Below are 26,125 nucleotides of genomic sequence, written 5' to 3' on the forward strand. Positions count from 1 at the left end.
TCATTTGCCCTTAACCCTCACAAAGATAGAAGTACAAGAACACACACACACACAGACACACAGACACACACACACACACACACACACACACACACACACACGCATTCACATTATTGTACTTCTATCTATGAAAACCCCTCGTATATTACATTCATTCCTATGCCCTTAACCCTCAAAGATAGAAGTGCAAGAACACACACACACACACACACACACACACACACACACACACACACACACACACACACACACAGTCTGTAGGGCTGGCTTCCCCCATAGTTCTGTGTTCTTTGCAGGGAAGGGTGCTTGCCCTCTCTGCTCTGATGGTGTGACATGGAGACAATTAGGAGCAGCTCCTCTCGTCAGAGCTGCATGACAAAAAGAGCAAAGAGGAGACTTCAAAAGACCCTGTTGTCTTGTTTTCCATCTCTCTCTATTGCTGCAGCCCAGAGTGAAACTTCAGAGAAGTCTAAATGACAGCACATGGTGCTCACACAGCCTGTTTGTGAGTATGTGTAAAGTCTGTGTGCGTGTGTGTGTGTGTGTGTGTGTGAGTAGAGACTGTAGTTCTGTTTGTGAGTCTATGTGCTTGTGTCACTTTGTATGAAAGAAACAGAGTGACACTCACACATACATACAGACACACGCACACAAACATACATGTACAGAAATACATGTATGTACTCTCTCCAGTGGCGTAGCCAGGATTGCGTTTTGGGGTGGGCCTGCAGACAATAGGGCGGCCAAAGTTGACCCGATTTAAATGGACGTTTGACTGCCAGTGTATAAGAAGTTAGAAGTTTGTTACTTTGTAACATAATTTACATAAATTACTTTGCTCTCACATTTTCACTATTTTAACTGCCAAATAAAATAACATTTGACGAAAAAAAAAGTAGAAGCTTAGCTAGTTAACTACCTATCTTTCCAGCTAGTTTGCTATAGTATGCATGGGTTGTCTGAAGTGCTGTACTAATCTGCACATAGTATTAATTTTCTTGTAAAAAAAAAAAAGAACAAGAACTACAAGGTGTACAATAGTCCTAAAAATGATTTTATTGAAATTTTACACTGACTGACATTGAAGAAACAGGCACTTTTTGATACGAGGCTGTGCGTGCATCCCCGTTGTTTGTAAACACGGAAATTGGTCTGCCTCCGATAACCTAGCTGCATACCGAGTATGCAGCTACCCACCATACAGTTAAACACACACACACACACGCACACAGCAGTAGCTACGAATATTTCAAGATAGTGTCAAGTTCAACTGACTGCAATTATGTGAGTACACATGAAAAAATAAAAATACAAAACCATGAGTGACAGCAGCCTACACTACTGATACACAACACATAACATAAAAAATCCTCACCACATCTTGCTAAATCATAGCACGTCTGTTGGATCAGTACAATTGACTGCAATTATACGAGCACACACGAAAATAAAAATAAAAATACAAAACCTTGAGTGACAGCCTACACTATTGATACACAACAACGCAGAATATAAAAGCTCCTCACCACATCTCGGTAAATCATACAGTGTCTGTTGGATCAGTACAATCTAATAATAAAAAAATAAAAAAATCACAGCAGCGTGGCAAAAGAACATTGTAATGACTGGTGTGGCAACCAGTGCAAGCTCAAAACTAAATACTGCTACACTAAAACAAAACAGTGACTACACAAGTAGCTGGCACGGCGGCCTTCGCACAAAGACAGATACTGTCATGTGAAACAACAATATGTAGATAGCTAAAATGAAAGGCCTTGTTTACCACCTGTTGTCAGAGGAGGAGGAGGAGGTACCGTGGCTTCAAATTGAACAGAGTTATGATGTCATTATAGTCCAACGATGACTCTGTTAACCAACGTTCAAATGAAAGAAGGGGCAAGTGGTTGAGTCGAGAAGTAAGCATGGATGCTCTCATGCTGGTTTTAAACCTATTTGTAGTAGAGAAGAGGGATTCCATGGTGCAGCTTGTTGAGTGACCAAAACTCTTAATAAAGTGTTGACATTGGGAAATATGTCTGGGGGGGCAGCTGTCAATAACTTCAATGAGTGATGGATACAAGCAGCTACCTTTCGTTTCAGGTGCTGAGTAAAGACAGTCAGTTCTGCATCCTCAATCACAATTCCATAATGGGCACAGGGGAGCTGTATAGCTGCTGCCTCTTGGCCAAATGTGTCTCTGCCAGGCAAAAGGATAGCGGCAGCCTTCATGGGCCCATACGAGTCGTCGTGAAAATGACAGCTGAGTTCAGCGATTTGTCAAGTCAAGTCAAGTCAATTTTATTTGTCTGTCTAAAATGTCATTCCAAAGCATCCTTAAATCAGAATCGTTCTTTACAGTGCGTGACTAGCCAACAGTTGACGTCACATGACTCTCCTCAAACCTAGTGGGTAGTTCTCGTTCGCGCGAATTGCTGACATCCCAATGTTCAATATCATTTTTAGCCATCAGATCTTCTGTCAGTTTAAGAACCTTATTAAAGTCATTCTTAGAGTTGTCCCTAAATGACATAAAATACTCTTTAAGACGCTCAATTAAGTGAATGCAATCCGTCATTGACAAATTTGGCGAAACATTTGCAGGACTTGCCTGCTATTAAGGTGGCTGGGTAAGTTTTTAATGTTGGTTGTGTAGCTGGCTCATTAATTGATGACCGGTCTTCCGGTGCTTCTTCTGACAAACCTGCAGTGTTTGATGGGGCAGCCGGCTGCTGGAGCAAAGGAGAAGGCACGGTAGCAAGACCTGCGGTAGTAACGTTAGCTTGCTCTGCTGGTGCTAGGACCTCACTTGACGTTGAAGCTGTCATTGTCGAACATTGCTCATCGATGACGGCTTCGGATTCAGAATGCAAAGATTCTGTTAGTTGGGATCGTTTGAAGAAATTATATAATATAATGAAGTTTTGGGGTTTTTTTGCCATTATTTTTTTTTCCTTTTGGTTTTGCTAGCATTACATTGCCTTGCAAGGATTACATTGCAAGCAAAATTTTCACGCCGGTCACATTGCATGCATGTTGTTCAGGGCGGCCACGTAAAGTGATGTCATGTCCAGTTTCCCCAGTAACAGTAAACATGTTTTTTGTTTGTTTGTTTGTTTTTACACATTTTAGCTAAATTATGTTATGGTTATTTTATTGAGTTAGTGTTGAAGGTTAAAGTCAGGCAATTTAATTTTAGATTTAAACAAATAACAAAAAAGAAGCTTGCTGATTGGTCGGGCCTGCGTGTCAAATGGGCAGGCCGGGCCAGCCCTGGCCCGCCCATAGCTACGCGCCTGACTCTCACATTAGCACAAGCGCACATGTACACTTTCACACTCACAGGCATCCAGAAACATGTATGCGCACCTCACACACACATATATCATAGAGGTTTTTTTTCGCCATACTGACATGAATATTAAACAACTGAAATGTATAAATAATTCTTCAAAATAAATTGCAACGTCACATAACTCACAAAAGCAGATTTAATCATGTGGCCGGCCAACAATCATGTGGCATGCAGCAGTGGTCTTGATAAGTCATGACACACTGTGTTCATGTGCGTGCGTGCGTGCGTCTGTATGTATGTGTGAGCATCAGAGGGGACAGACAGAGAGACAGACTGAGAGACAGACAGACAGAGAGACTGAGATACATAGTGAGAGACAGACAGACAGACAGAGAGACAGACTGACTGGCAGACAGACAGACAGACAGACAGACCGACAGATGGACAGACAGACAGACTGAGAGACAGAGTGAGACACACACAGACAGACAGATAGACTGGGCAGACAGACAGAGACTGAGAGACAGACAGACAGACTGACTGACAGAGACAGTTTGAGAGACAGACATACAGACAGACAGAGAGACAGACTCAGAGACAGAGTGAGACAGACAGACAGAGAGACTGACAAGCCTGAGAGACAGACAGAGAGACAGACAGACTGAGAGACAGAGTGAGAGACAGACAGACTGAGAGACAGAGAGAAAGTTTGGGAGAAAGACAGATAGACAGACAGGCTGAGAGACAGACAGAGAGAGACTGAGAGACAGAGTGAGAGACAGACAGACAGACAGACTGAGAGACAGACACAGAGAGACTGAGAGACAGACAGACAGACAGACACACGGAGACTGAGAGATGGACTGAGAGATGGACTGGGAGACAGACAGACTGACAGAGAGACAGACAGACACACACACACACACACACTAGAGACTATGAGTTCAGTAAAGATCCAACCCTTTTCTTCTCCTAACTCACACAAATTGCAGAGCACAGCAAATTTAATTACTGTTCTCTTTCATGCCACATTACTGGACATCTCTCTCATCTGTTCTCATCCTCTCAACTTTCTTATGCACCTCTCCTTCCTAATCCTACTTGCCCTCCTTCTCTCCATCCCTGTACTCGTCTATTTTGTGACCTCTGGGCAGTGCCCATCACTCGATGCAAGAGGGATGATTTCTACTTGTTAATTTATCTATTCATCTATTGTTTGTTTTGTGTTTAAATACAGTATCACATACTCCAATGATTGGCACATCTCATAACAGGGTTTTGTGAGAGTTGCACATTATATGATAATATGACAGCCGAGTGCTGACTGCCGTTAGTGGTGCTAGCATCAGGGTGAGCTGTTGTGAAATGAGACACATCTGAGGTTTCACAAAAAACATGATGAAATTGTATTGTCTGATGCTTTTCTTTTTTTTTTGTGTCTTTCCTTTAATCCTTTGCTCTCATCTTGTCTGCTCTCCTCTCCTCCGTACATCCCAACAGGGATCACCGTGGGCTGTTGTTGCCAAATGAGCCAGATGTCAGCCTCTGTACATCCTGACAGTCTTCTACACCTCTTTCACTCTGAATGACAATCAATCACGATCACGGGGGGTTGGGGGGGGTTTACAGTGGACCCTTATCATGTCTGAAGATGCATTTACTGTAATTAACTTGATGAGCTCGGTGTTAAAGGGGGGAAAGGGTGAGATAGAGGTATTAAAATGACAACCTAAAATAAATTAGAAAAACAACACCATCCATCTAAAGAAATATCGTCTCTCCTTGTCTGAATGTCCACATACTATATGCTCACCTGTGTTGCCCTATCCATCCATCCTTCCTTTTTTATGGTCATGTTGACAGATGACAAGATGTCAGGGGTTTCTCTACGTTATTGTAACTCCCACCCCATCCTGCGAACCAGCCGTTCATTTATTCCAGACAGGAGCTGGAACGGCCTGTGTGAAATGGAGCATGACACATTAATGAAGCATTATTTATCAATTAGTGAAATGGCTGCAGCAGTGGTGTGTGAGCCCAATATTAATGTCCTGTCTCTGGTGGATTTGACAGCTCAAGGGACAGTCACTGAAATTTTTAATGAACATTCCTTCTTGTTTTGTCCATCCATCTCTCTCTCTCTTTTACTTTACCCTTTTTTCTCTGCGAGCCTCTGTTTCTCTGACTCCATGTGGTTGCTTGTCCACATTTCCATCTCGTCTGCCCATTTTTTCTCTGTGTGCTCGTCTTCCTCTGTCTCTGACCATTTTAATTTTTAAATTTCATTCTCTTTATTGGCACGACTGTCAGTCAGAAACAATGTAAAATGTAAAATCTCTGCCTCCTCTCCCATCCTCCTCGAGATCTCCCTGCCGTCTTTCCGCACACTTTAGTTGTTAAGATCTCTCTCTCTCCCTCTCCCTGATTCTCTCCCCCATCTGTCTAGTTCTTAGTCTGACCTTTTATTAAAGCTTTTATTCCTCTCCTCATCACTGACATCCTTTCTTCCTTCTTCTCTTCCTACCAGTTCCCCTGAACCGATTACAAAGCAATGCCTGTTGCACTTTCCAGGAACACACACACACACACACACACACACACACACACACACACACACACACACACACACACACACACACACACACACACATGCACACACACACACACACACAATGCAATTCTAAATGAGAATACATCCAGCATCTTAAAGCTTACAGACTTGTGGTCTTCAATATATATGGCCACGTGCACACATAGTACACCCACTCACACACACTGGGCATGAAATGCCATGACTTTGTGTATGTGTGTGTGTGTGTGTGTGTGTGTGTGTGTGTGTGTGTGTGTGTGTGTGTGTGTGTGTGTGTCAGGGCCATCACAATGAGTTGGAGCATTACAGTTGGATTGGATAATGCCACGTTGACAGTCAGACAGATGATGTGGGGCATATGACCTCCTTGCCCTTCACACCATCTTCACCGTTGCTCCTTCCTCCTCGCTTCTGTCCTTTTCTCCTCTCATTCCTCCCTATCCCTTCTGTTTTCTGCCCTCTGCCTTTGCAAATCCCTATCACCCTGCTTTAACTTCCTCCCTCCTCTTCTTTCCTATTCTCTGTCCTCATTACTTTCATCATTGTTTTTCTTCCCTCTCATCTCATCTCTTCCCCTGCCCTCTAAATTACACTACATGGCCAAGAATTGGAAAAAGGTGAGGCTTTTTCACATATCACGCCCCCGTTTTTTGGCACACGTTGCCCCAGAGGGTAGTAACATTGTCTCCGAGGAACACATGCATGCTGTCCTCAAGGTGGTGTATGAAGGTTGTGCACAGGACGAAACATCACACACACACACACACACACACACACACACACACACACACACACACACACACACACACACACACACACACACAGAGCAAGAGTAGTGAGAATCTGCTATTTCTAGCCTGTTCCAGCTGTTACTGTCCTCTTTCTATCTATTACTCTCTCTTTCTGTCCCTCACTCCATTCGTTGTTTGTTCTCTAAACAGATGCTTGGGATGCTTTGAGCACCCAGGAGTCAGCAGGAGTAAGGTTGGGGCTGCAAAAGGCCGATCCGAAACTTGCTTCTCTTGATGTTACATTTCACCTACTTAGGACTGCTTAAATGGCAGATGGGCTCGCTTCTGCTGACTTCTTGATGTCCTTTTTTTTTTACTCCTCCTCCCCTCATCTCTCCCCAGTTTTCTTTTCTCAATTTATCCATCACCACCTCTCCCCTCTAAACCTTTCCTCTCCTCTTGTTTCGTCACTGCTGCGGTTACAGTTAAATGAGGTTGGTAGCAACCATCCTGACATAAAGGACCATTTTCTCAGAAATGATCAGACCCATAATAAATGAATAAATAATGAGAGTGCACACTGTGTTCTGAAAGGGGAGTAGTCAGAGAAAGTCAAGATCACCAACAGATGAAGGTCAAGCCTCAGTATTGAAACTCTGACACTTTGAGTTTGCTGAAACTATTTCAGAGAGAATAATTCATAATATTCCCCCGAAAGATCCAACCCCTAAATCTATGCCTGTGAAAGCGGTCCAATGTAAATTAATCTGATACCTTCAGGTCACACCGTTTCCTCAGCACAAGAATCAGGCAGACTGGATTGCAAAAACAGTGGGATGGTGAAGTTACTACCCTACCATGTTAACCACCCCTGGGCTAAACGCCTCTGTTGTTCTGGCAGTGAGCACTGAGCTGCACTCAGAGCCTCCACCATGCTGTGTGTGTGTGTGTGTGTGTGTGTGTGTGTGTGTGTGTGTGTGTGTGTGTGTGTGTGTGTGTGTGTGTGTGTGTGTGTGTGTGTGTGCCTGGCCTGTGTGTTTATATGTATGCCTGTGTGTGTAGGTGTGTGTGTGTGTGTGTGTTTGTGTGTGTGTGTGCGCACGTGTAAAATATGCAATTATCATTATCATAACCATAACATCTATATCGTAGTAATTTTCATAATTTCCTCTGTGTTTTTCATCATCCAAATCTGCAAGATAATTATATACAGTTAACGTTAATGCAAATGATCAGATGCCCCAGGTCATTATTTCCAAGAATAATTCAGCCATAATTTGTGAACATGCAAAATAACTTATTCATCAGGAGATTGGTTTTGAATAAGAAGGCAGTAGTATTAAATAACTTTATAATCCTTATTGGTAATAATATTGGCATATATATATATATATATATATATATATATATATATATATATATATCAATACAGATGCAGGAAAAAAGTTTTACTACATAGCAGTACAAGCCTGTTTCGTGCATCGCGCACTCATCAGCTGCTAATGTCTGCTAATGTCATTAACAGCTGACGTTTGCACAATGCACAAAACAGGCTTGTACTGCTATGTATTAAAACTTCTTTCCCTGCATCTGTATTGATATTCTGCTCCTTATTAGTTGAGCACTTCTATCAACACCATTGACGGTTTCGAAAAAAAAACACTATATATACATATATTGTCCATGTGGTTTCATTCAGGGTAGGATTTCAACAGAGATGCAAGTAAGACGTACTCCATCACCTGTAAGCTGCATGCACACAGAGCTCAATCTTTTGCTAAACATGAATCAAACGAGTTAACTTTACTGTCGAACCTGTAACAAAATCATCTATTTCACAATTTGGATGCCGAGCATCCAACGAGGGTATGATGTAAATATTATGTGATGTTAGTGACTCAGCAGAAAATCTATTGTCAACACTCGGTTTATTTCAAATTACAAACTTAAGACAGTGATCGATCTGTTCACAACAAGGTCACACAACAGTCGTGCTTTGCAACTATGACACAATGTGTGTGCTTGATTATTTTCCTGTAGGAAAACGATAATCGCACGAAAGTGTTTTCGTTTTATCTTGTTTTATTTTTGTTTTATGCAAGGGTTGGATATCAGTAATGGACTTCGCTTGTGCCTACAGGAGCAAATGCACCAATCAGCAGTAAGCTAGCCTAATACACATCATCCAATCTCACACTTCTTCTTCCCCCCTCCTTATCTCTGCTCTCCTCTGCTTTCTCCTCCTGGCCTGTCAATCCATGTAAGGGGGATATTGGATATGACAGGCTGTTTGAGTGTAGCTCTTACAAAGAGAATGCCAGTCACTCATTCCTCTTTACTTTCCCCTCTTCCCACTTCCTCCTCCCTCCTGCCACCACCTCTCCCCGTCTGCCCCTCTGTCCGTCTGCACCGGAGATCTAAGACCTGACAGCGGTTTTCATCTCGTTGTCGGAGCGAGCGATCTCTCTCTCTGTCTGTCTCTCTGTCTCTCCCTCTCTCTGCAAAGCTGCGAACACAGTCCCACGGTGGAGCACGCGTCGTGTTTGCCCATGCTCTACAGACCCCCGATCACATCACATCACCAAGTGTTTCAGCAGCACTACCCCAAACCCCAGCCCCTTTCCCTTTCAATCTCCGTCTCTCCTGTCTTACACAAACTGTCTCTCATCCTGCCTCTCACCTTGACTTTGTCTTTCTTATTTTATTTATTTATTTATCTATTTGGGGGGGGGGTGGCTTTCTCACTATCTCCTTATATCCCTCTCCACTCTCTTACTTTGTTGTTCCTCTCTCCATTCCACAGCAGCAGTTCGGTTCCACACAACTCAGCAGGGCTATGCTTGCATTTTTTTCCAAAGCAGTATCATCTTTCACACAAAACCTTAGTAAGCTAACAGGACGAAAAAAAGGAATGAGAAATATTCATATGTGATTCTGCCATACCCACGCAGACACGGGAGGAACATGGAAACGCCACACAAAGGACGACCTGGGACGACCCCCCAAGGTTGGACAACCTTGGGGTTCGAACCCAGGACCTTCTTGCTGTGAGGCAACTGCACTTACAACTGTACCACCATGCCGCCCTGAAGGCAATGTGGGGAAAAACAAACAAAACAAAACAAAACACAACAAAACAACGGCTGCTCCGGTTTCCTCCCACAGTCCAAAGACATGTAGGTCAGGTGACTCAGCCATACTAAATTGTTCCTAGGTGTGAATCTGTCGGCCCTGTGATGGACTGGCAGTCTGTCCAGGGTGTCTCCCTGCCTTCCGCCCAATGACTGCTGGGAGACACCCTGGACAGGCCGCCAGGCCATCACATGGCTAGTTTTACAGTTTAACAGTAAATTACATCAAATTGGGCACTCCTTTAGTTTTTTTGATTATGTAAAACGAATACATATCTTGCAGCAAGATGAGCTGAATGAGGTTTTTCTCCGATATAATTATTGAGAGCTTTTCTGGGTTTGAAAGGAAGGGAAATGCACGGTGGGCATTTTCAAATTTCTTTGAAAATGTCCTTCTGGCTGTTTCACATTTGGGACTTTGAAAAAAGGGAATGCATTTCATCTTCAATATCACTCGACTGGCATTCTTTGCACATTGTCATTGTTAATTACATATTCAACTCGGCGCCTTTTGTGACAGCGGCCTCCCCTCAGACTAAGCCTCCTAACCAAGTCTTTGCTAGCGGTAAGTGTTTTGGTATGAACAGCCCTCCCGTCACTCTCTGAGGGAGAGAGCTGATGTGTGTGCAAAAGAGACAATTTGCAGAATTTGTACTAATTTCACTTTCTCATTCATTGTTTCTGATGACCCACTTTCCACACTGAAGCACTTTGAGGTTGTAGATCTGTTTTCTATGGGAAAATACACACACACACACACACACACACACACACACACACACACACACACACACACACACACACACACACACACAAGGGCATTCATGTGTATGCGTTCTCAAAAAAATGTAAAATCAAAAAGATGCAACCAACAAAGCACTAATATTTGACAGTCTTGTATGTCACTTTGAAAAATCTTTGATGTGCGTTTTTTTTACTCCAGAAAAAAACAAAAGAGACCAAAGTGAATACAATAAATGCAGCAAAGGGAAACAATAAACATAGAAAAATAAAATAAAACAATGTCTCTTCCAAACTTTGGATCTGTCAATATTAGCTGAACAATATTTCAGAGAGCAGATTCAACATCCTCGGCAGTACAGTCTACAATGCTCTCAGAAAACTTGCAGAGAAAGATGCGCCGTCACAACAAACCTTGTTTTGCAAGTGGTGTCATTTTAAAATGTTAATATTAATTTTTAACTTTGATACTATACATGAAATGGTATTACCTTTTCATGACTTTTCTTAGATATTTAAGCTTTAAAGACCTTTTGTTAAGTTGTATAGATGCGATGGAAAAACACATAGTAACTTGAAATTAGTACCAACTATTCTTGCATATCTCATGAGAGAAATCCCTCCAGCTCTGCCCGGCAACCCAACTATCAAAACTCGCCTCACACATCTCAACATGGGTGGGGTACAGGATGTTTATTGGTATGATGGCTGGGTGGATAGTCTTGTGTGTTGCAGTTGTATAACTCACATATCTTCATACTGTAACGTGCATGGATAAGTAGACAAGTTGGTCCTTGACTAACGGGTGGGACCCTTTAGTCGACTGGTTAACGTTGTCGCTTGCGGTGTGGGAGCCACTGGTTCGCGTCCCGGCTGTGGCAGTTCCCGGACTGCCCCCCGAATTCGCCACATTGGTGTTAGAAGTGGGATGGTGAGACCGTGAGGTCATCGGAAGCGCGTGCGCCCAGAGGCGTGAGGGAGCTGATATGCTGAAGCATGGCGACGCGCTCCCCGAAGGAGGGGGGTAGTGTAACGTGCATGGATAAGTAGACATGTTGGTCCTTGACTAACGAGTCGGACCCTTTAGTCGACTGGTTAACGTTGTCGCTTGCGGAGCGGGAGACATGGGTTCGCGTCCCGGCTGTGACGACGGTCTCCCAGACTGCCCCCCGAATTCGCTACAATACAATCGTATGATAAGAATGATGAAGACGTTACTGGTGAATGAAAGTTTGTGGACGCATGTATAAATAGTTAAACTATAACACACCAAAGACAGCAGGCCAGACATACCTGTAGCAATCCCACCCCTTGACAGGTGCCATTGTAACGAGATAACCAATGTTGCTCACTGACATGTCAGTGGTTTTAATGTTTTGGCTGATTGGTGTATAGTATCTGATGTGATAAGAATCAGTAGAATCACAGCTTCTGTGTACAGCTTGACAAATCAATATTTGATTTAAAGCAAACTTACATTTCTAAAAAAGTAACTTTGCTCACAAGTACATGGGTCAGATTGCCAGGACATGGATATGATTAGTGAATACTTCATGTATGTGTGCTAATGCATCGTCACACATGAACTCATGCACCCATGCACACTCACAAAACTGCAAAGCTTGGATGGATACAGTGCATGCTGCATACCAGATTAAGACCTTAATAATCTTTAGTCCGAACGCTCGTGATGCTCTACTGCTCCTATAACTGGATTCTTCCACCCCACCTCCTCCCTCCTTCCCTTTCCAGTCTAGCCTTTCCTGTATCCTTTGCTAATCCTCTCTCGTTACATTTTTCCATGTGGATTTGAATTAGCTTTCTGTCCTTTATGCTCTTAATCCCTCCTCCTCAGTCTATCATTGGCTCTGTCTCCTCTCCCCTGTTCACTCTCCCTTTTCCGCCTCTCGTTCTTTTTTGTTTCTCTTTTTTCCCCTCTCTTTCTCACTCTTTAGTCTCTCCTTACATCTTTCTTTATGAATCTGGATTATATTTCTGTTTTTCATGTCTTAACCCCCTTCCCTCATCGCCCTTTCTTTTGGGCTTTTTTAGTTTCGCTATCTTTTTTTCCCTCTCTTTTGACCCTTTTCTTGCCCACGCTCTTCAGAGGCTCCCTGTTATCGTCTCCAGCTGTCATTGCTCAATCTAGTTGATCCCACAGTCCCCTTCTCTTCCCACGATGCTTGTGGTGGATCTCATTTGCACCAAACACACACACACACACACACACACACACACACACACACACACACACACACACACACACACACACACACACACACACACACACACACACACACACACACACACACACACACACACACACACACACAATGTCACCCTATACTAGTTGGGACCCCTCATTGACTACATTCATTCTCTAGCCCTTAAACCTTATCTTAACCTTAACCTGATCCTAATTCTAGGTAGGTGGTTTCAGGTTTATCCTATCCTAATGGGGATCAAAAGGCCCCATTAGGATAGAAAAACATGGTACACACACATCATCATCATCATCATCATCATCGGCGGTCACTCGTGGTTGAGTATGACTGTTCTCCTTTTTTTTTCCTCTCTCTCTTTTATTCTACAGAAAAAAACATTCAAAATACAACACACATATACCAAACCAATAGGGAAATAAACCATTTCACAAACCCATCGAACTCTACAAGGACAAGAATAAAAAATTACAACACAGGTAGACAAAACAGAAAATAGTGAGGTAACCAGTGGGTCTTCAGGTGAGCATAGAGGCCAATCCTGGAGCAGCAATGTGGGCAAAGGTGAGAAGAAGTGGATGAGGATGTGGTTTGGGCCTTTCTGAACTCGCTCCTTTCTGAGTCTGTGCTTGTTTTCAGCAGCACAGCGGAGGTCATGGTTGTAGCGCCCAGCACCCTCACGGACAGTCAGTCTCCAGGCCTCCCTGTTCTTTGCTGCTTGTTCCCGGGTGTTAAGGTCGATGCCAGACCTTTTCATGTGGGTCTTGATGTTATCTTTATATCGCTTCCTTTGTCCTCCTGGGGCATGGTGCCCTGTCACAAGCTCAGAGTAAAGGAGAGAGACATGGCCAGTCCATCTCAGCTGATGTTGTGCAATGTTGGCAGTTATAGTAGGCATGTTGGCCTCCGAGAGGACACTGAAATTGGTGCGCTTAGACACACACACACACACACACACACACACAGACACACACACACACCCACACACACACACACGTCAGGCATCATGCAGAGGGAAACCATGTTCTCAGGGATCCTTTGATTTGGTTTGAAGAGCCACAGTAAAAGATTAATCAGCCTTTCATTTGATGGCATGGCTGTATTTAGTTCGAGGTGTTTGGGCTGACAGATACGCTGACTGCTTAATCTTTGGTAGACCACATGGGAAACCATGACCTAGAACAAGTGGGAGATGATACAAACACACACACACACACACACACACACACGCATGTGCGTGCACACACACACACATGCACAAAAGGAAGGAGGTGGCATTGTCAGTTAACCTTTACATTTCACACAAAGACAATTTGTACAAATATTCTCTGGGACAGAAAAGAGAGGACTTGTCATACCGTTGATTGTCTACCCCAAAGGAACAAGTTCTTGTTATAAAATAAATGAATGGAGCCTTTCAGTGCTGTAAGCATCAAACTCTGATTTAACCTGTCTTATTCAGCCTCGGCTACCTCTCGAAACTTTGAGTTTTTATGATATATATATATATATGAGCTGATCCTGTGTGTCATGACACAAACACAAATACAGACACACATTTGTTGGGATGTTGTAAGCGCAGACCAAAATACAAATGTAGTATGGCAGAAAAAAGAAAGAAGTAGCATCAAAGTGTCCATTTAAAGTAAAGTGTTCCTGGTGACAGGGATCAGATGTGTTCATGAACCAGGCGGGGACGTGACAGTGGAGAGAGGTTTGGATTTGATGCCACTAGTTCTGCTATTCTTATTTCTGTGGTTATAACCTTCAATATGTGTGTGTGTGTGTGTGTGTGTGTGTGTGTGTGTGTGTGTGTGTGTGTGTGTTGAAGACCTAGCTGGCTGTCACCAGATCTGCCCATATAGCATTGCACTATCTTCTGCCTCCAGAAGTGACGATGGCTGGGGTTGGGGTTTTGGGAAAGTGAAAGGTTGTGATTGATTTTCTTTTGGTGCCATTTACTCCCAGGTTACAATAGGTTTGTTCTCTTTTCCTCTGCCATAGTGTGAAGTGGGCTTGAACAGTTGACATCTGGAGTCTTTGCTGTTTGGCCCCACTTCTTTTTCCCCTCCTTCCTCTATCAACTGCCTTTGATGGACGGACAAGCCCCCCAGAGCAGCATTTCTCCCTCCATTTCACCTGAGTGTTTATCCCAGTGTTGTTGTTTTAATCTCACCTTCACTATGACTGCTCAGGATTGACAATGCAAATTGCCATAACTTCACTTGGTCCACATGAACACAAGGCTTGCATGTGCATCAAGTGTAAGTCTAACTAACACAAACAAGTGGTGCCTAAAATGAAGGGCCCAAGTCCCTTCAGGTTTCATCAGTCACGTAGATGTTACAGCCATTAGTGTATTGGGTTTAATTGTATGACAGAGAAAAAAAATGTGTGGGAATCATCAGTTAGACTTTCTGCAGAAAACTGGATTACTGTTTAATCGGGGTTACCGATCATGTCCCTTGTGACTCTTTATGAAATGTTTTTTTAAAGAATCTGTATGGATACAGTTGAATCAGATCAAAACATGAGAAGCATACCTTGTAAAGGAAAAGAAGGGGGCCGAACGGTACTTCCTCCAAAATTTATTTTAGAGGGTGTCTTAAAACACACTTAACTTTGTATATGACCAGGGTAATACAAAGCTATATTGAAACACAATCAATTTCATGTTTGACTGCTGACAACTCCTCTAATCTAATTTTTATTGATAAGGAGAGACACTGCTGCACACTACATTCAACACCGAGTGCAAAACTTAAGGGTTTGTGACAAAGTTGAGGGATTTTAATTGACGAGCACCGTGAGAGACAAGTGTATTCATTAAACAAAAACAACAATTCATCCCAGATCCAACAATCAAATAGTCCTAATTCTGTTTTCTGTGGCAGTTCACAGTGTTGAACCATCGCTTGACAGGGTCTGAAAGCATCATTTCAAGTATTTTCCCCCTTTACTTCAAGCATGGTCCGGTGTCACAATGTCCCCGGGCTTTTCTCCGTCTGCTCCAATGCACACCTACACGCACACACACACACACACATAGGCCCAGCATCAGGAGGGGGGACTACTGGGGTGAAGCTGCCCCCCCCCCGATCCTCACTCATAAATGTTAGCAAATGATTGGTGGAATATTTATGTTTTCGGAAAAAGTTCACATATTTGCTTTGAATACTTGGTGCTTGCCGTCAAATCATTTATCTTCATTCTACGATATGTAGCCTAAACATGTCCCCCTTATTTTATTGCAAAATGGTTTGGTCTTAAGGGTAGTTTAATTCATCCGCACCCCCTTTACCAAAGCGAGGAATGAAACTGCCTACTCACAAATCCATCCATCCATTATCCAAACCGCTTATCCTGCTCTCAGGGTCACGGGGATGCTGGAGCCTATCCCAGCAATCATTGGGCGGCAGGCGGGGAGACACCCTGGACAGGCCGCCAGGCCATCACAGGGCTCTCACAAACAAACACACACACACACACTCACACCTAGGGACGATTTTAGTATGGCCGATTCACCTGACCTACATGTCTTGTGACCTACTCACAAATCTGGCACTCAAAAGTGAAAAGAAAAGAGGGAAAAAAAACAAAGAATGTGACAGGCAAGGGAGTGCATGGCTATGTTTCTTAAACAAGACAGACGCCTTGAGGCATCAAAGGAGCGAGGTGTGACATTGTTGTTGCTACTGCGTTTGCCACTTTAGTTAAGCTAACAATCTCTATGATGGAGGCGGTGCACCCTGTTGCCATGCGCTGGCCGGCAGTGATTCAGGCACTAGAGAAACTAACTAAACCAGATAAGGGAATGGGCTGTAATGGTAGATCAGAAGCACGGGGGTTTAATGACATATTTCCAATCATTTATTATTCTATTATCCTACTATTCGGTTTTTGGGTTAAGGTACTACAGTGTGTCGATGATAGAAATCTCATCTTTCAATCAATGGCTATTTCCCTCAACGTATGACCATCTAACATTCAGGCTTTAGTTGAGGAAATTATTTCTTTTGTAATTCATGGCAGGGTCTTCTACCCGGGGCCCTAGCTGAGGCTGTGGGCATAAAGCCAAGGCTAGACTGCAAGCAGCAAAAGAGAAAACTTTTTTTTTTCTCCGATGAGGCCGACGTCGAAATATCTGAAGGAAGTCCTGAAGTAGTTTTCAGGAACAAGACATTTTATGTTGCACTTGATTCTACCATTTCACTACTCAACACACGATTCAGCGCAACGAAGCAGATATGCGATGAGTTTTCCATCTTGTGGAACTTCAGGAACATGTCAGCGGAGTTCATTACTGCATCCTGCAGAAAGTCTGCAAAATATGAGGATGATTGGAGAGATTGTCTTGAAAGGCAGATTAATTATATAAAATTGTTATACAATGGTACATTTGAGAAGAGCCTGGGGCCTTCGGACTTACTGAATGCTATTTACGATATGGAGCTTCAGAGCATTTGTAGGGACTTGTGTCTTACTGCACATTTTTCTGTGCTTGTTGGTGAATATGTAGGGTGGTGAACGTGCATTCAGTAAAATGAAACTTTTAAAAAACTATTTGCGCTCTACTATGTCTCAAGACAGATTAAATGATTTGGCACTGCTTTCAATAGAGAGCCAGTTAGCACAGGATCTGGACAATAAGGACATAATATATGACTTTGCAACCAAAAAGTTGCGGTGGATGACACTGTTTATTGAATGACATTTTCGTTGTCCCACCAAAGAAGCATGGCGCTGAATATTCCAAGCATGATGTCAAGCATATTTTTATTGTAATTGGGGTGATGGTGGGGTCCCTTGAAATAAGTGTGTGTCGGGCATAGGAATCATAGGCATCATGTCCACCAGCCATCATGTCCGCTGGCCATTTACAGATTTGTTGTGTGTAAGTTTGCCTTTCCCGGTCCGAACCAAAATACCTCAATACAGTGCCGTGTTTTGATGCCTGAAAATAGGATCATGGATCCAAACACATTTTAAAAGGTTGCTTCTAACTACGTCAAAAAATGTTGCCTATTTTGCTTAATGGCACATTTATGTATTTCTTTACCTGTTAAGATGGATTCTGGCAGATTTCAAAGTTTTGATAAAGACAGAACAAGCACAAAAAAAAAACAAACAAAAAAAACGAATGCTTATAAAACGAGTGTCCCTTCTAACTTTTACCTGCACCCATGTCCTCCTGATGCCACAACAGCAGCATCATTATGCAATCTTAGCATACTTTATTTGAAATGATAGGGAAACATTTGTTTTCCTATCATTTCAAAATGCACATTTTTTTTCCTCAAAGACATCAGATCAAATGGCCGATAAATGGTACGTGGAATCAATGGTGTCCCAGATGTGTTTTTATATCTTGCACTCTCATTGAGCAGAATTGAAAAGGATGGGGTCATGATGTCAACCAATTGATTATCCTTTCAATCTCCCTTGAAGACTTCTGATAAAAACGGTGAAGCACCAGGAGTTTTGACCATGGCAGCTTTAGTGTGTGTGTGTGTGTGTGTGTGTGTGTGTGTGTGTGTGTGATTAGTGTCAACCTCAGTCAGATTAAAGGCTTTCCTCTTTTGCTCTTAGCTGGCAAAGTTTACAACTTTCTCCAAGTGTCAAAGTTCCAAGTCGCCCCTCTCCTCTTCTCTTCTGCCCTCCTCTCCTTCCCACCTTCTCTTCTCATCTCTTCTCTTCTCTCCAAACTTCTTCCATTCTCTTCTTTCCATGTCTGATGCCCGGGGGAGGGGGGCAAGGATCTAAAGGGTCTCCAGTGAATGAAGTAAACGGATATAGACCTTATCTGTATGCATGGACAGCCACCATAATGCAACCACGCATATCAATCATGCTCTACGTTATTTTGTGTTCAACAGGATTCATGACCTTCAGTGGGATTCATCGGGCAAGAAACACACACACACACACACACACACACACACACACACACACACACACACACACACACACACACACACACAGTGTACACACTCTTTCACATTCTCTTACATGCGCACAGTGCAACACTCCGTCAATCTGTCACCGTGCTTTGACATCGGCTCTCCTGTCTCATCATTAGTTTTACTGAGAGATGTCCCATCCTCTCAACGAAAACAAACATGTCAGGCCCTGACAAATCAATTAATCAGATGAGGCATGTGCCCATACTTATGTTTCACTCACAACTGATGCACATTGAATGCTTCAGGAAAGATCCGATGATACAAGCGTAGCATTTTCAATCGGCATCCTCCTGGAAAGACTTTTATCAATGAATCATCAGAATCAGATAGCTTGCCAACAAGACAGCCACTTTCCATGAGCAATGATCATTTTTCAAACTGAATAGCTGCCGCTACTCCAAGGCTGAAGGAACGTTGGGTCTCTTGGGAACTATTTTGGCTTTGCTTTAAAACTTTAGGGCTGGGGACTGCATATAATTTCTTTTTTTTTTTTAATCATCTTTACATGTCAACTGCGACCAACAACAACAAACCTAACCCTATCACACACGCTGACTCCAAATTCACTGATCTTCCCATCCAGAGCCTCACAGACCTCAACAGCAAAGCCATTTCATGCAAGGCACTGAATGTAGCACACCATCCCAGGCACCCCCTCAACCTATTCTTCCCTTTCCTCCTGTCTGGTCATGGCTGCAGGTCCATGGTCTGGAATCAGGCCTGCAGGAGTTTCCTCTCCTCTCCCATAGCATCTCTAAACAAAATGCCCCGCTGACAGTCTAGAGGCCTTCTTGTATGGCTTGCATCATTCCTATATTGTCCTCATAGTATATTTACCTTGCCCCTGCCTGGTGGACTTAGCTTTCTTCATTAGACCCCATCCTCCCTCCCTCCCCCCACCCATTACTTCCTTATTTATCAGTCACCTGCACTATCATCTTTTCTGTCTCTATTCCTTTCTTCCTTCTTTGACCCGTGATCCCATCCTTGCAATTAATTTCCCATGTCTTCTTTTCTCTTTTTTTTTCTTCACTTTAGCTGTCCCGTTTATTCATTTGTTTTCAGCTTGCCTCTCCATTTGTTTACCGCAGTCTTCCCTTTCTCTACTGTTATCTGTTCCTTATTTCCGTCTCCCTGTCTGCCTCTTTTCATCTTCACTGTGTGACTGTCTTCCTCCCTCTGTTTTCTTTCTTCCTATCCTCTGCCTTCCTCTCTTCCTCTTCATTCTCCCATACTCCCCCCCCCCCATCTGTCTTTTTGTCTTCAGCCTTGGCCCATTTCTCTTTTCTTCCATCCACACACAGTTTTACCCGTCTGTCTCCCAGCTCAGCTCCCTCCATCCCGGCTCTAGTCGATCAGACAGCTGAAGCAACCTGTTACCCTGGGGAGAGAGCAGACTACGTTTTCCTCTCCTTCCACCCCCCCCCCCCCCGAGAGGGAAACTAGCTCCCACATGCTAGCGTGATAGATTAGGACCATTGCTCTTTGTTTATTTTCACTCTCAGTCTTTGTGAGCGTGGTTGTCTGTTTTCAGTCCTCTCATGTGTTGTACTTTTAGAAATTAAACAGTGCCAGACAGCAGATGCCCAAATGCAAGCGAAGTGTGCTTGCCAGTTGAAGGCCGCTAGACAGTCAGAAAGAAAACAAAAGCAAAAAAAAGGAGCTTTAAATCCTTCCTGAACAACGGAAGCATCCTAAAGGAGGTACTTGCTGCTCCAGCTGCTCCTGTCCAGTTCTTCAAAGGCCAACAGAAGAAAACTGCAAGAAAACAACATTAACAATATGAAGGGCTGCCTTGATAAAAATGAACTTGTGTGCCCAGTCAACCTTCCCCAGAATGAATGAAGCTTAGAAAATAAATGTTCCATACAATCAAAAAGAAAGAATTAAATGAGATGATCTGAGATAGTAGCAAGAAGCAGATGAAACCTGTTTTGTTCATTAGCATTCACCATTTACCCATTATTTGAAGAAACGTTTTGTGTCACCAAAACCCAACTAACAAGCGCAATGTTTTTGAGACTTGCAAGAACTGTGAGAGACAAGGTCAAGGGTCCCACTATGTCTGGGTGTGTTTGTGTGTGCGACTGAATTCAAGTATTTTTGTTGAGTTAGTGTGTCTGTTATTATTGTATGATAAAGAGGTCTCGGGCCAAATAATGGTGAATTACAGTTGACTGCTCTACTGATGAGCATCTCACATAAGCCATTCCACAGCCTCACTTTTGCATTCAACACACACACATACACACACACCACACACACACACACACACACACCCGTTTCACTATCCTTATGAGGACCTCTCATTGACTACATTCATTTCCTAGTAGCCCTTAACCCTAACCTTAACCACGTAAACTACATGCCTAACCCTAACCCTTACCCTAACCTTAACCTAACCCTAATTATAACCGTAACCCTAAAACCAAGTCCTAACCCTAAAATAGACCCTTTTACTTGTGAGGACCTCTAAAATATCCACACAAGGTAGGTGGTTTCTGGTTTTTCTATCCTAAAGAGGACATTTGGTCCACATTAGGATAGTTAAACATGTACACACACACACACACACACACACACACACACACACACACACACACACACACACACACACACACACACACACACACACACACACACACACACACACACACACAGAAGGTAACAGCTTCAGTCATTCTGGCAGAAACCACAAACTTTCTTCCCATATTCTTTGTCGTTTCCTCCCTTACAAAATATGTATAGTTTTGAAGAACTGAGGACACAAATAGCTTGTCTGTTTTTTTTTTCAGCTGTCAATTATGTAATTGTCTGGTTAACAGTGTGTCCACTTTCATATGAGTAATTGTAGGCTTCTGTTTTGCACTTCCACCACCTGTACAGAAGTACAATATGACAGCGGTACCCTGTGCTATTTAGAGGAGACACTAGACATGGTAAAGCCAAAAATAATTACAGTTGATGAAATGCAAAAAATGATGTTAACAGGTATAAACAGGGAAACTTAATTGGCTGCATCCTAAAAAATTAACAGGTTAAGCCACATGATTGGTAACGATGTCATTGTAATCAAGTCTAATGAACATTCTACATTGAATGCCAGCCATTCTCTCTCGTTCCATTTGTTTTTACTGAGAAAAGATTTGCTGGTGATTGAGGAGGAAATACCTAAAACAAAACAAATCACACCAAAAAAAAGTTAAAAAAAGCCATGAAACCAGTTACTGATAGGTAGCACAACATGTCAGGATATCTTAAATCCTAGCTGACTTCTTTGAGGCTGCTGTTTCGATCGAGACCTTCTCTGGGTCCAGACCTTTGAATCTGCCCACTCCATGTCTGAAGATGGAAAGGGAGTGTAACAAGTTGACGATTCTGTCTTGATATCACACAAATCTTGTCCATAATCAGAGAAATATTCAGAGCCTTGAGCTATTTTAAACATTATTTTTGGATAAAGATCTGCCCTTGTGCTGCTCTGGCTGTACATGTTGAAGTTTATGGGGAACTGGCCAACCACTTTCCTGTCATTCCACAACATTTGGAGATTTGAGCGAAAACTTGTTCTTCATTGTGGATCGATGCTAATCACATCACTGTGCTTCATCATCCTCTACACTTCTCTTAGGGGCTTCACACTCCCTTACGCTCTTTTCTTCCTCAGCCGCTGTTCTTTTTCAGTATCTGTCTCTCTCCTCTTCCTCCCCTGTCTCTCTTCATCATAGCTGAGAGGAGGCCACTTGAGGTTGCTTGCACGCAAACCAAACTTGTAGCCTTGGAGGTCCACCATCATTCATTTGTGTTGTACATTACAGTAGTAAAAAAGTGGCTATTGCAGCCTAATCTTTCTCATGTGTAGCGGCAATTTGTAGCATTATCATTGAACAAAATGTATGTTGCTTAGACCAATTACAGAAGAGATGGGGAAAAAAATAAAAATTCTTTATTTTTCTCCACAAATTACTTTAGATGTTGCCAAACAGTAACACAAGCAACACGTTTGCCTAAACCACTTCATTTGTCTGCTCACGTACATATAGACATAGTCCGGTATGAGTGCAGATATTACAGCTATACCTGCAAGGTATAGCTTTTTCTGCAATAGCTAACTAAACCTGGGCGTCTGGGTAGCGTGATGGTCTATTCCATTGCCTACCAATGTGGGGATTGCCAGTTCAAATCCCCGTGTTACCTCCGGCTTGGTCGGGTGTCCCTACAGACAGGCCGTGTCTGCAGGTGGGAAGCTGGATGTGGGTATGTGTCCTGGTCGCTGCATTAGCGCCTCCTCTGGTTGGTCGGGGCGCCTGTTCGGGGGGGGGGGGGGACTCAGGGGAATAGTGTGATCCGCCCACGCGCTACGTTCCCCTGGTGAAACTCCTCACTGTCAGGTGAAAAGTAGCAGCTGGCGACTCCACATGTATTGGAAGAGACATGGCATAGTCTGCAGCTCTCCTCGGATCAGCAGAGGGGGTAGAGCAGCAACTGGGATGGCTAATTTGCCAAGTACAATTGGGGAGAAAAAGGGGGAAAAGCCACCAAAAAAAAAAAAAATAGCTAAACTTGAATGACAATTTCTCTCCTTTTGTGTGTGTTTGTATGTGTACAGCCCCGGCCAATGCCCAGATCGTGCACTCGGGTGCAGCATGTAACGTCAAGGAGGATAACATCAGTGAGAGGATCTACACCATCAAAGAAGGAGACACACTTGTTCTCCAATGTATCGTCAAAGGACATCCCCGGCCACAGGTGAGCTCTGTCACACCAAACCTATCAGTTCAGTATTTATGCTGTGAAAATATTAATGATGACATACAAACATTTTAAGCTATAGGAGAAATCCAGGTCTCAAAACCATTTGCAATTTGGAAAAGTCCAAAAATACTCCACTGTGCAAAGATGAAAACTAAGAAATGCAATGGGCATTATTATATTAGCTCAAGCAATGACTATTGACTTTATCCCTTACATCATTTATTTAGAAATGTTACTTTCACCCCTTATTGAATCTTCTTTTTATTAACAGGCTAAAGCTTTCACCTCTTTTGCAATGTTTAGGCTTTTTATGGAAATATGGCCTTTCTATTCAGTATTTCTTACTTGCACCTGAAAAATTTGCATAACAGTGATGGAAACATAGCTACTGGGAAAGAAGGTACAGATTATGTGTCATGCTTAAAGGGGCTATGTGTAATGTCTACCTGAGCATTGACATCTCTCGTTCAGCGGTGCTAATCACAACACGTGGATACACAGTAAAACTGCTTACAGCTGCAGTTTCAAATGCACCAAGTACATATCCTGCGACTGCTGCAAAGTTCACTGAAGACTGCGAGTGCGAACCAAGTCTTTTCCTCGGCCTTCAAACAACAATAAACTGTTTCACTCACAGCTACTCAGAATCCCAGGCTGATATTTATTAGTCATAATATGCTTCAGGGAAGCCATAGTATTAAACCAAAACCCCTTATGAATAATTAGAGAAAGCTGTTGATGCTGGCTCCAACATGGCTGTCAGAGGGCTCATCAGACAGTTTACTCTTAATTACCAGGCTCTTTAATTACTTTTCCACCCTTCCAGACATGGAAGCTTATGACAGCTGGAGGAACTGGTAAATGGATGGATGAATGAATGGGCAGACAGACAAATGAATGGATGGATAAATGTATACATTAGTTGATTGATAGTTGTGCAATGTTTTGTAAGATTATACAAAGACAGACAGAGAGACCGTCAGGACGTACACATGGACACACAGAAACCAAGACAGCAGTGAGGTTCCTTGTGGTGAAAAAAAGAATGAAACATAAAAGGTTTAACCGGCACACACCATACATGCGAATTGATTTGAAATGTGATGTTGATGAAATGGTATGCAATCCTGTGATATGATACCATAAATCATGTGATATCAGATATATGATTGGATATAAATAGTACAACACACTGCATTAGACTGCGCTATGAAATGACTGATAACTGTGCATTACCCACTCTATCATACTACACAGCCCCTCCTTTTCGGTTTAGCCTATGTTAAAGATGGCGAAAAAATAAAATGTTACTTCTTATATATTATTATGCAACCACACAGACAGCACGACCAAAACACCTCAGGCCTTTTCTTTACCATACACATTTGTTTACACCATACAAATTATATATATATATATATATATATATATATATATATATATATATAAAACACAGATACAGGAGAAAAGATGTTAATGCATAGCAGTACTGGCCTGTTTCGTGCGTCTCACACTCATCAGCTGCTGAGTGCGAGACGCATGATGGGAAAAAAAACGCTATGCACACACACACACAAAGAAAACAATTGCTGTCCACTGAAATTAGGGGCGTGACGTGGGACAATATATACTGTGTGTTTTCTTTGTTGAATCACATTAGCAGCTGATGAGTGCGTGACGCATGAAACAAGCTTGCACCGCTATGTATTAAAAGTTTTTTCCTACATCTATACATCTGTTACGTTCCCCGTTAAAAGGTCCAGGGGAAGTGACAAAGAAAATAAAAGTATCCCGGGGGAATAAGAAAGGTGGGAGGCGGAACCAGGTGTAAAAACAGATTAACAAAATTAACTTTTAGTCAAACTACAGAATAAACAGGCAACTAAAGATGCTGGCTCTTAACTAACCAGGCTTTAACCAAAACTCAGATCAAACCAAACCAAGAACAATAATAAGTTTCACCCTCCTTCTCAAGGAGTCTAGACACAAGAGCTTGCTCTCTGGTTGGCAACAATGGCCCACTGGCCGTCTCTCTCCACACACTGCTACCAACAATGGCCCACTGGCACTGTTGGGTGTCTCTCTCCAAGTTATATAGCCAGCTGATGAGGAATTGGGGTCACCTGGGCTCAATCAGCAGCTCCACAGGAGGCGGGGCATCACCTGGAGAGGGAAAATTACAGACACACGGCACTAGGGCCGTAACAACATCTATATATATATATATATATATATATATATATATATATATATATATATACACTACCGTTCAAAAGTTTGGGATCACCCAAACAATTTTGTGTTTTCCATGAAAAGTCACACTTATTCACCACCATATGTTGTGAAATGAATAGAAAATAGAGTCAAGACATTGACAAGGTTAGAAATAATGATTTGTATTTGAAATAAGATTTTTTTTACATCAAACTTTGCTTTCGTCAAAGAATTCTCCATTTGCAGCAATTACAGCATTGCAGACCTTTGGCATTCTAGCTGTTAATTTGTTGAGGTAATCTGGAGAAATTGCACCCCACGCTTCCAGAAGCAGCTCCCACAAGTTGGATTGGTTGGATGGGCACTTCTTTGAGCAGATTGAGTTTCTGGAGCATCACATTTCTGGGGTCAATTAAACGCTCAAAATGGCCAGAAAAAGAGAACATTCATCTGAAACTCGACAGTCTATTCTTGTTCTTAGAAATG

The 26,125-nt window shown here is 42.7% G+C and overlaps 1 protein-coding gene across 1 annotated transcript in view; it reads left to right on the plus strand.

The window, feature by feature from the left end:
• The first annotated feature begins 16,440 nt into the window (after positions 1-16,440).
• LOC130112027 (MAM domain-containing glycosylphosphatidylinositol anchor protein 1) overlaps positions 16,441-26,125 on the plus strand; it is a 326,189-nt gene continuing 316,504 nt past the window's right edge. Inside the window, exons 1-2 of the mRNA XM_056279334.1 lie at positions 16,441-16,534; positions 23,280-23,419. Coding sequence (XP_056135309.1) covers positions 16,441-16,534; positions 23,280-23,419 — 234 coding nt within the window. The remainder of the gene's footprint in view (positions 16,535-23,279; positions 23,420-26,125) is intronic.

The sequence above is a fragment of the Lampris incognitus genome, chromosome 4 (genome assembly GCF_029633865.1).
Source record: "Lampris incognitus isolate fLamInc1 chromosome 4, fLamInc1.hap2, whole genome shotgun sequence".
Taxonomy (NCBI): Eukaryota; Metazoa; Chordata; class Actinopteri; order Lampriformes; family Lampridae; genus Lampris; species Lampris incognitus.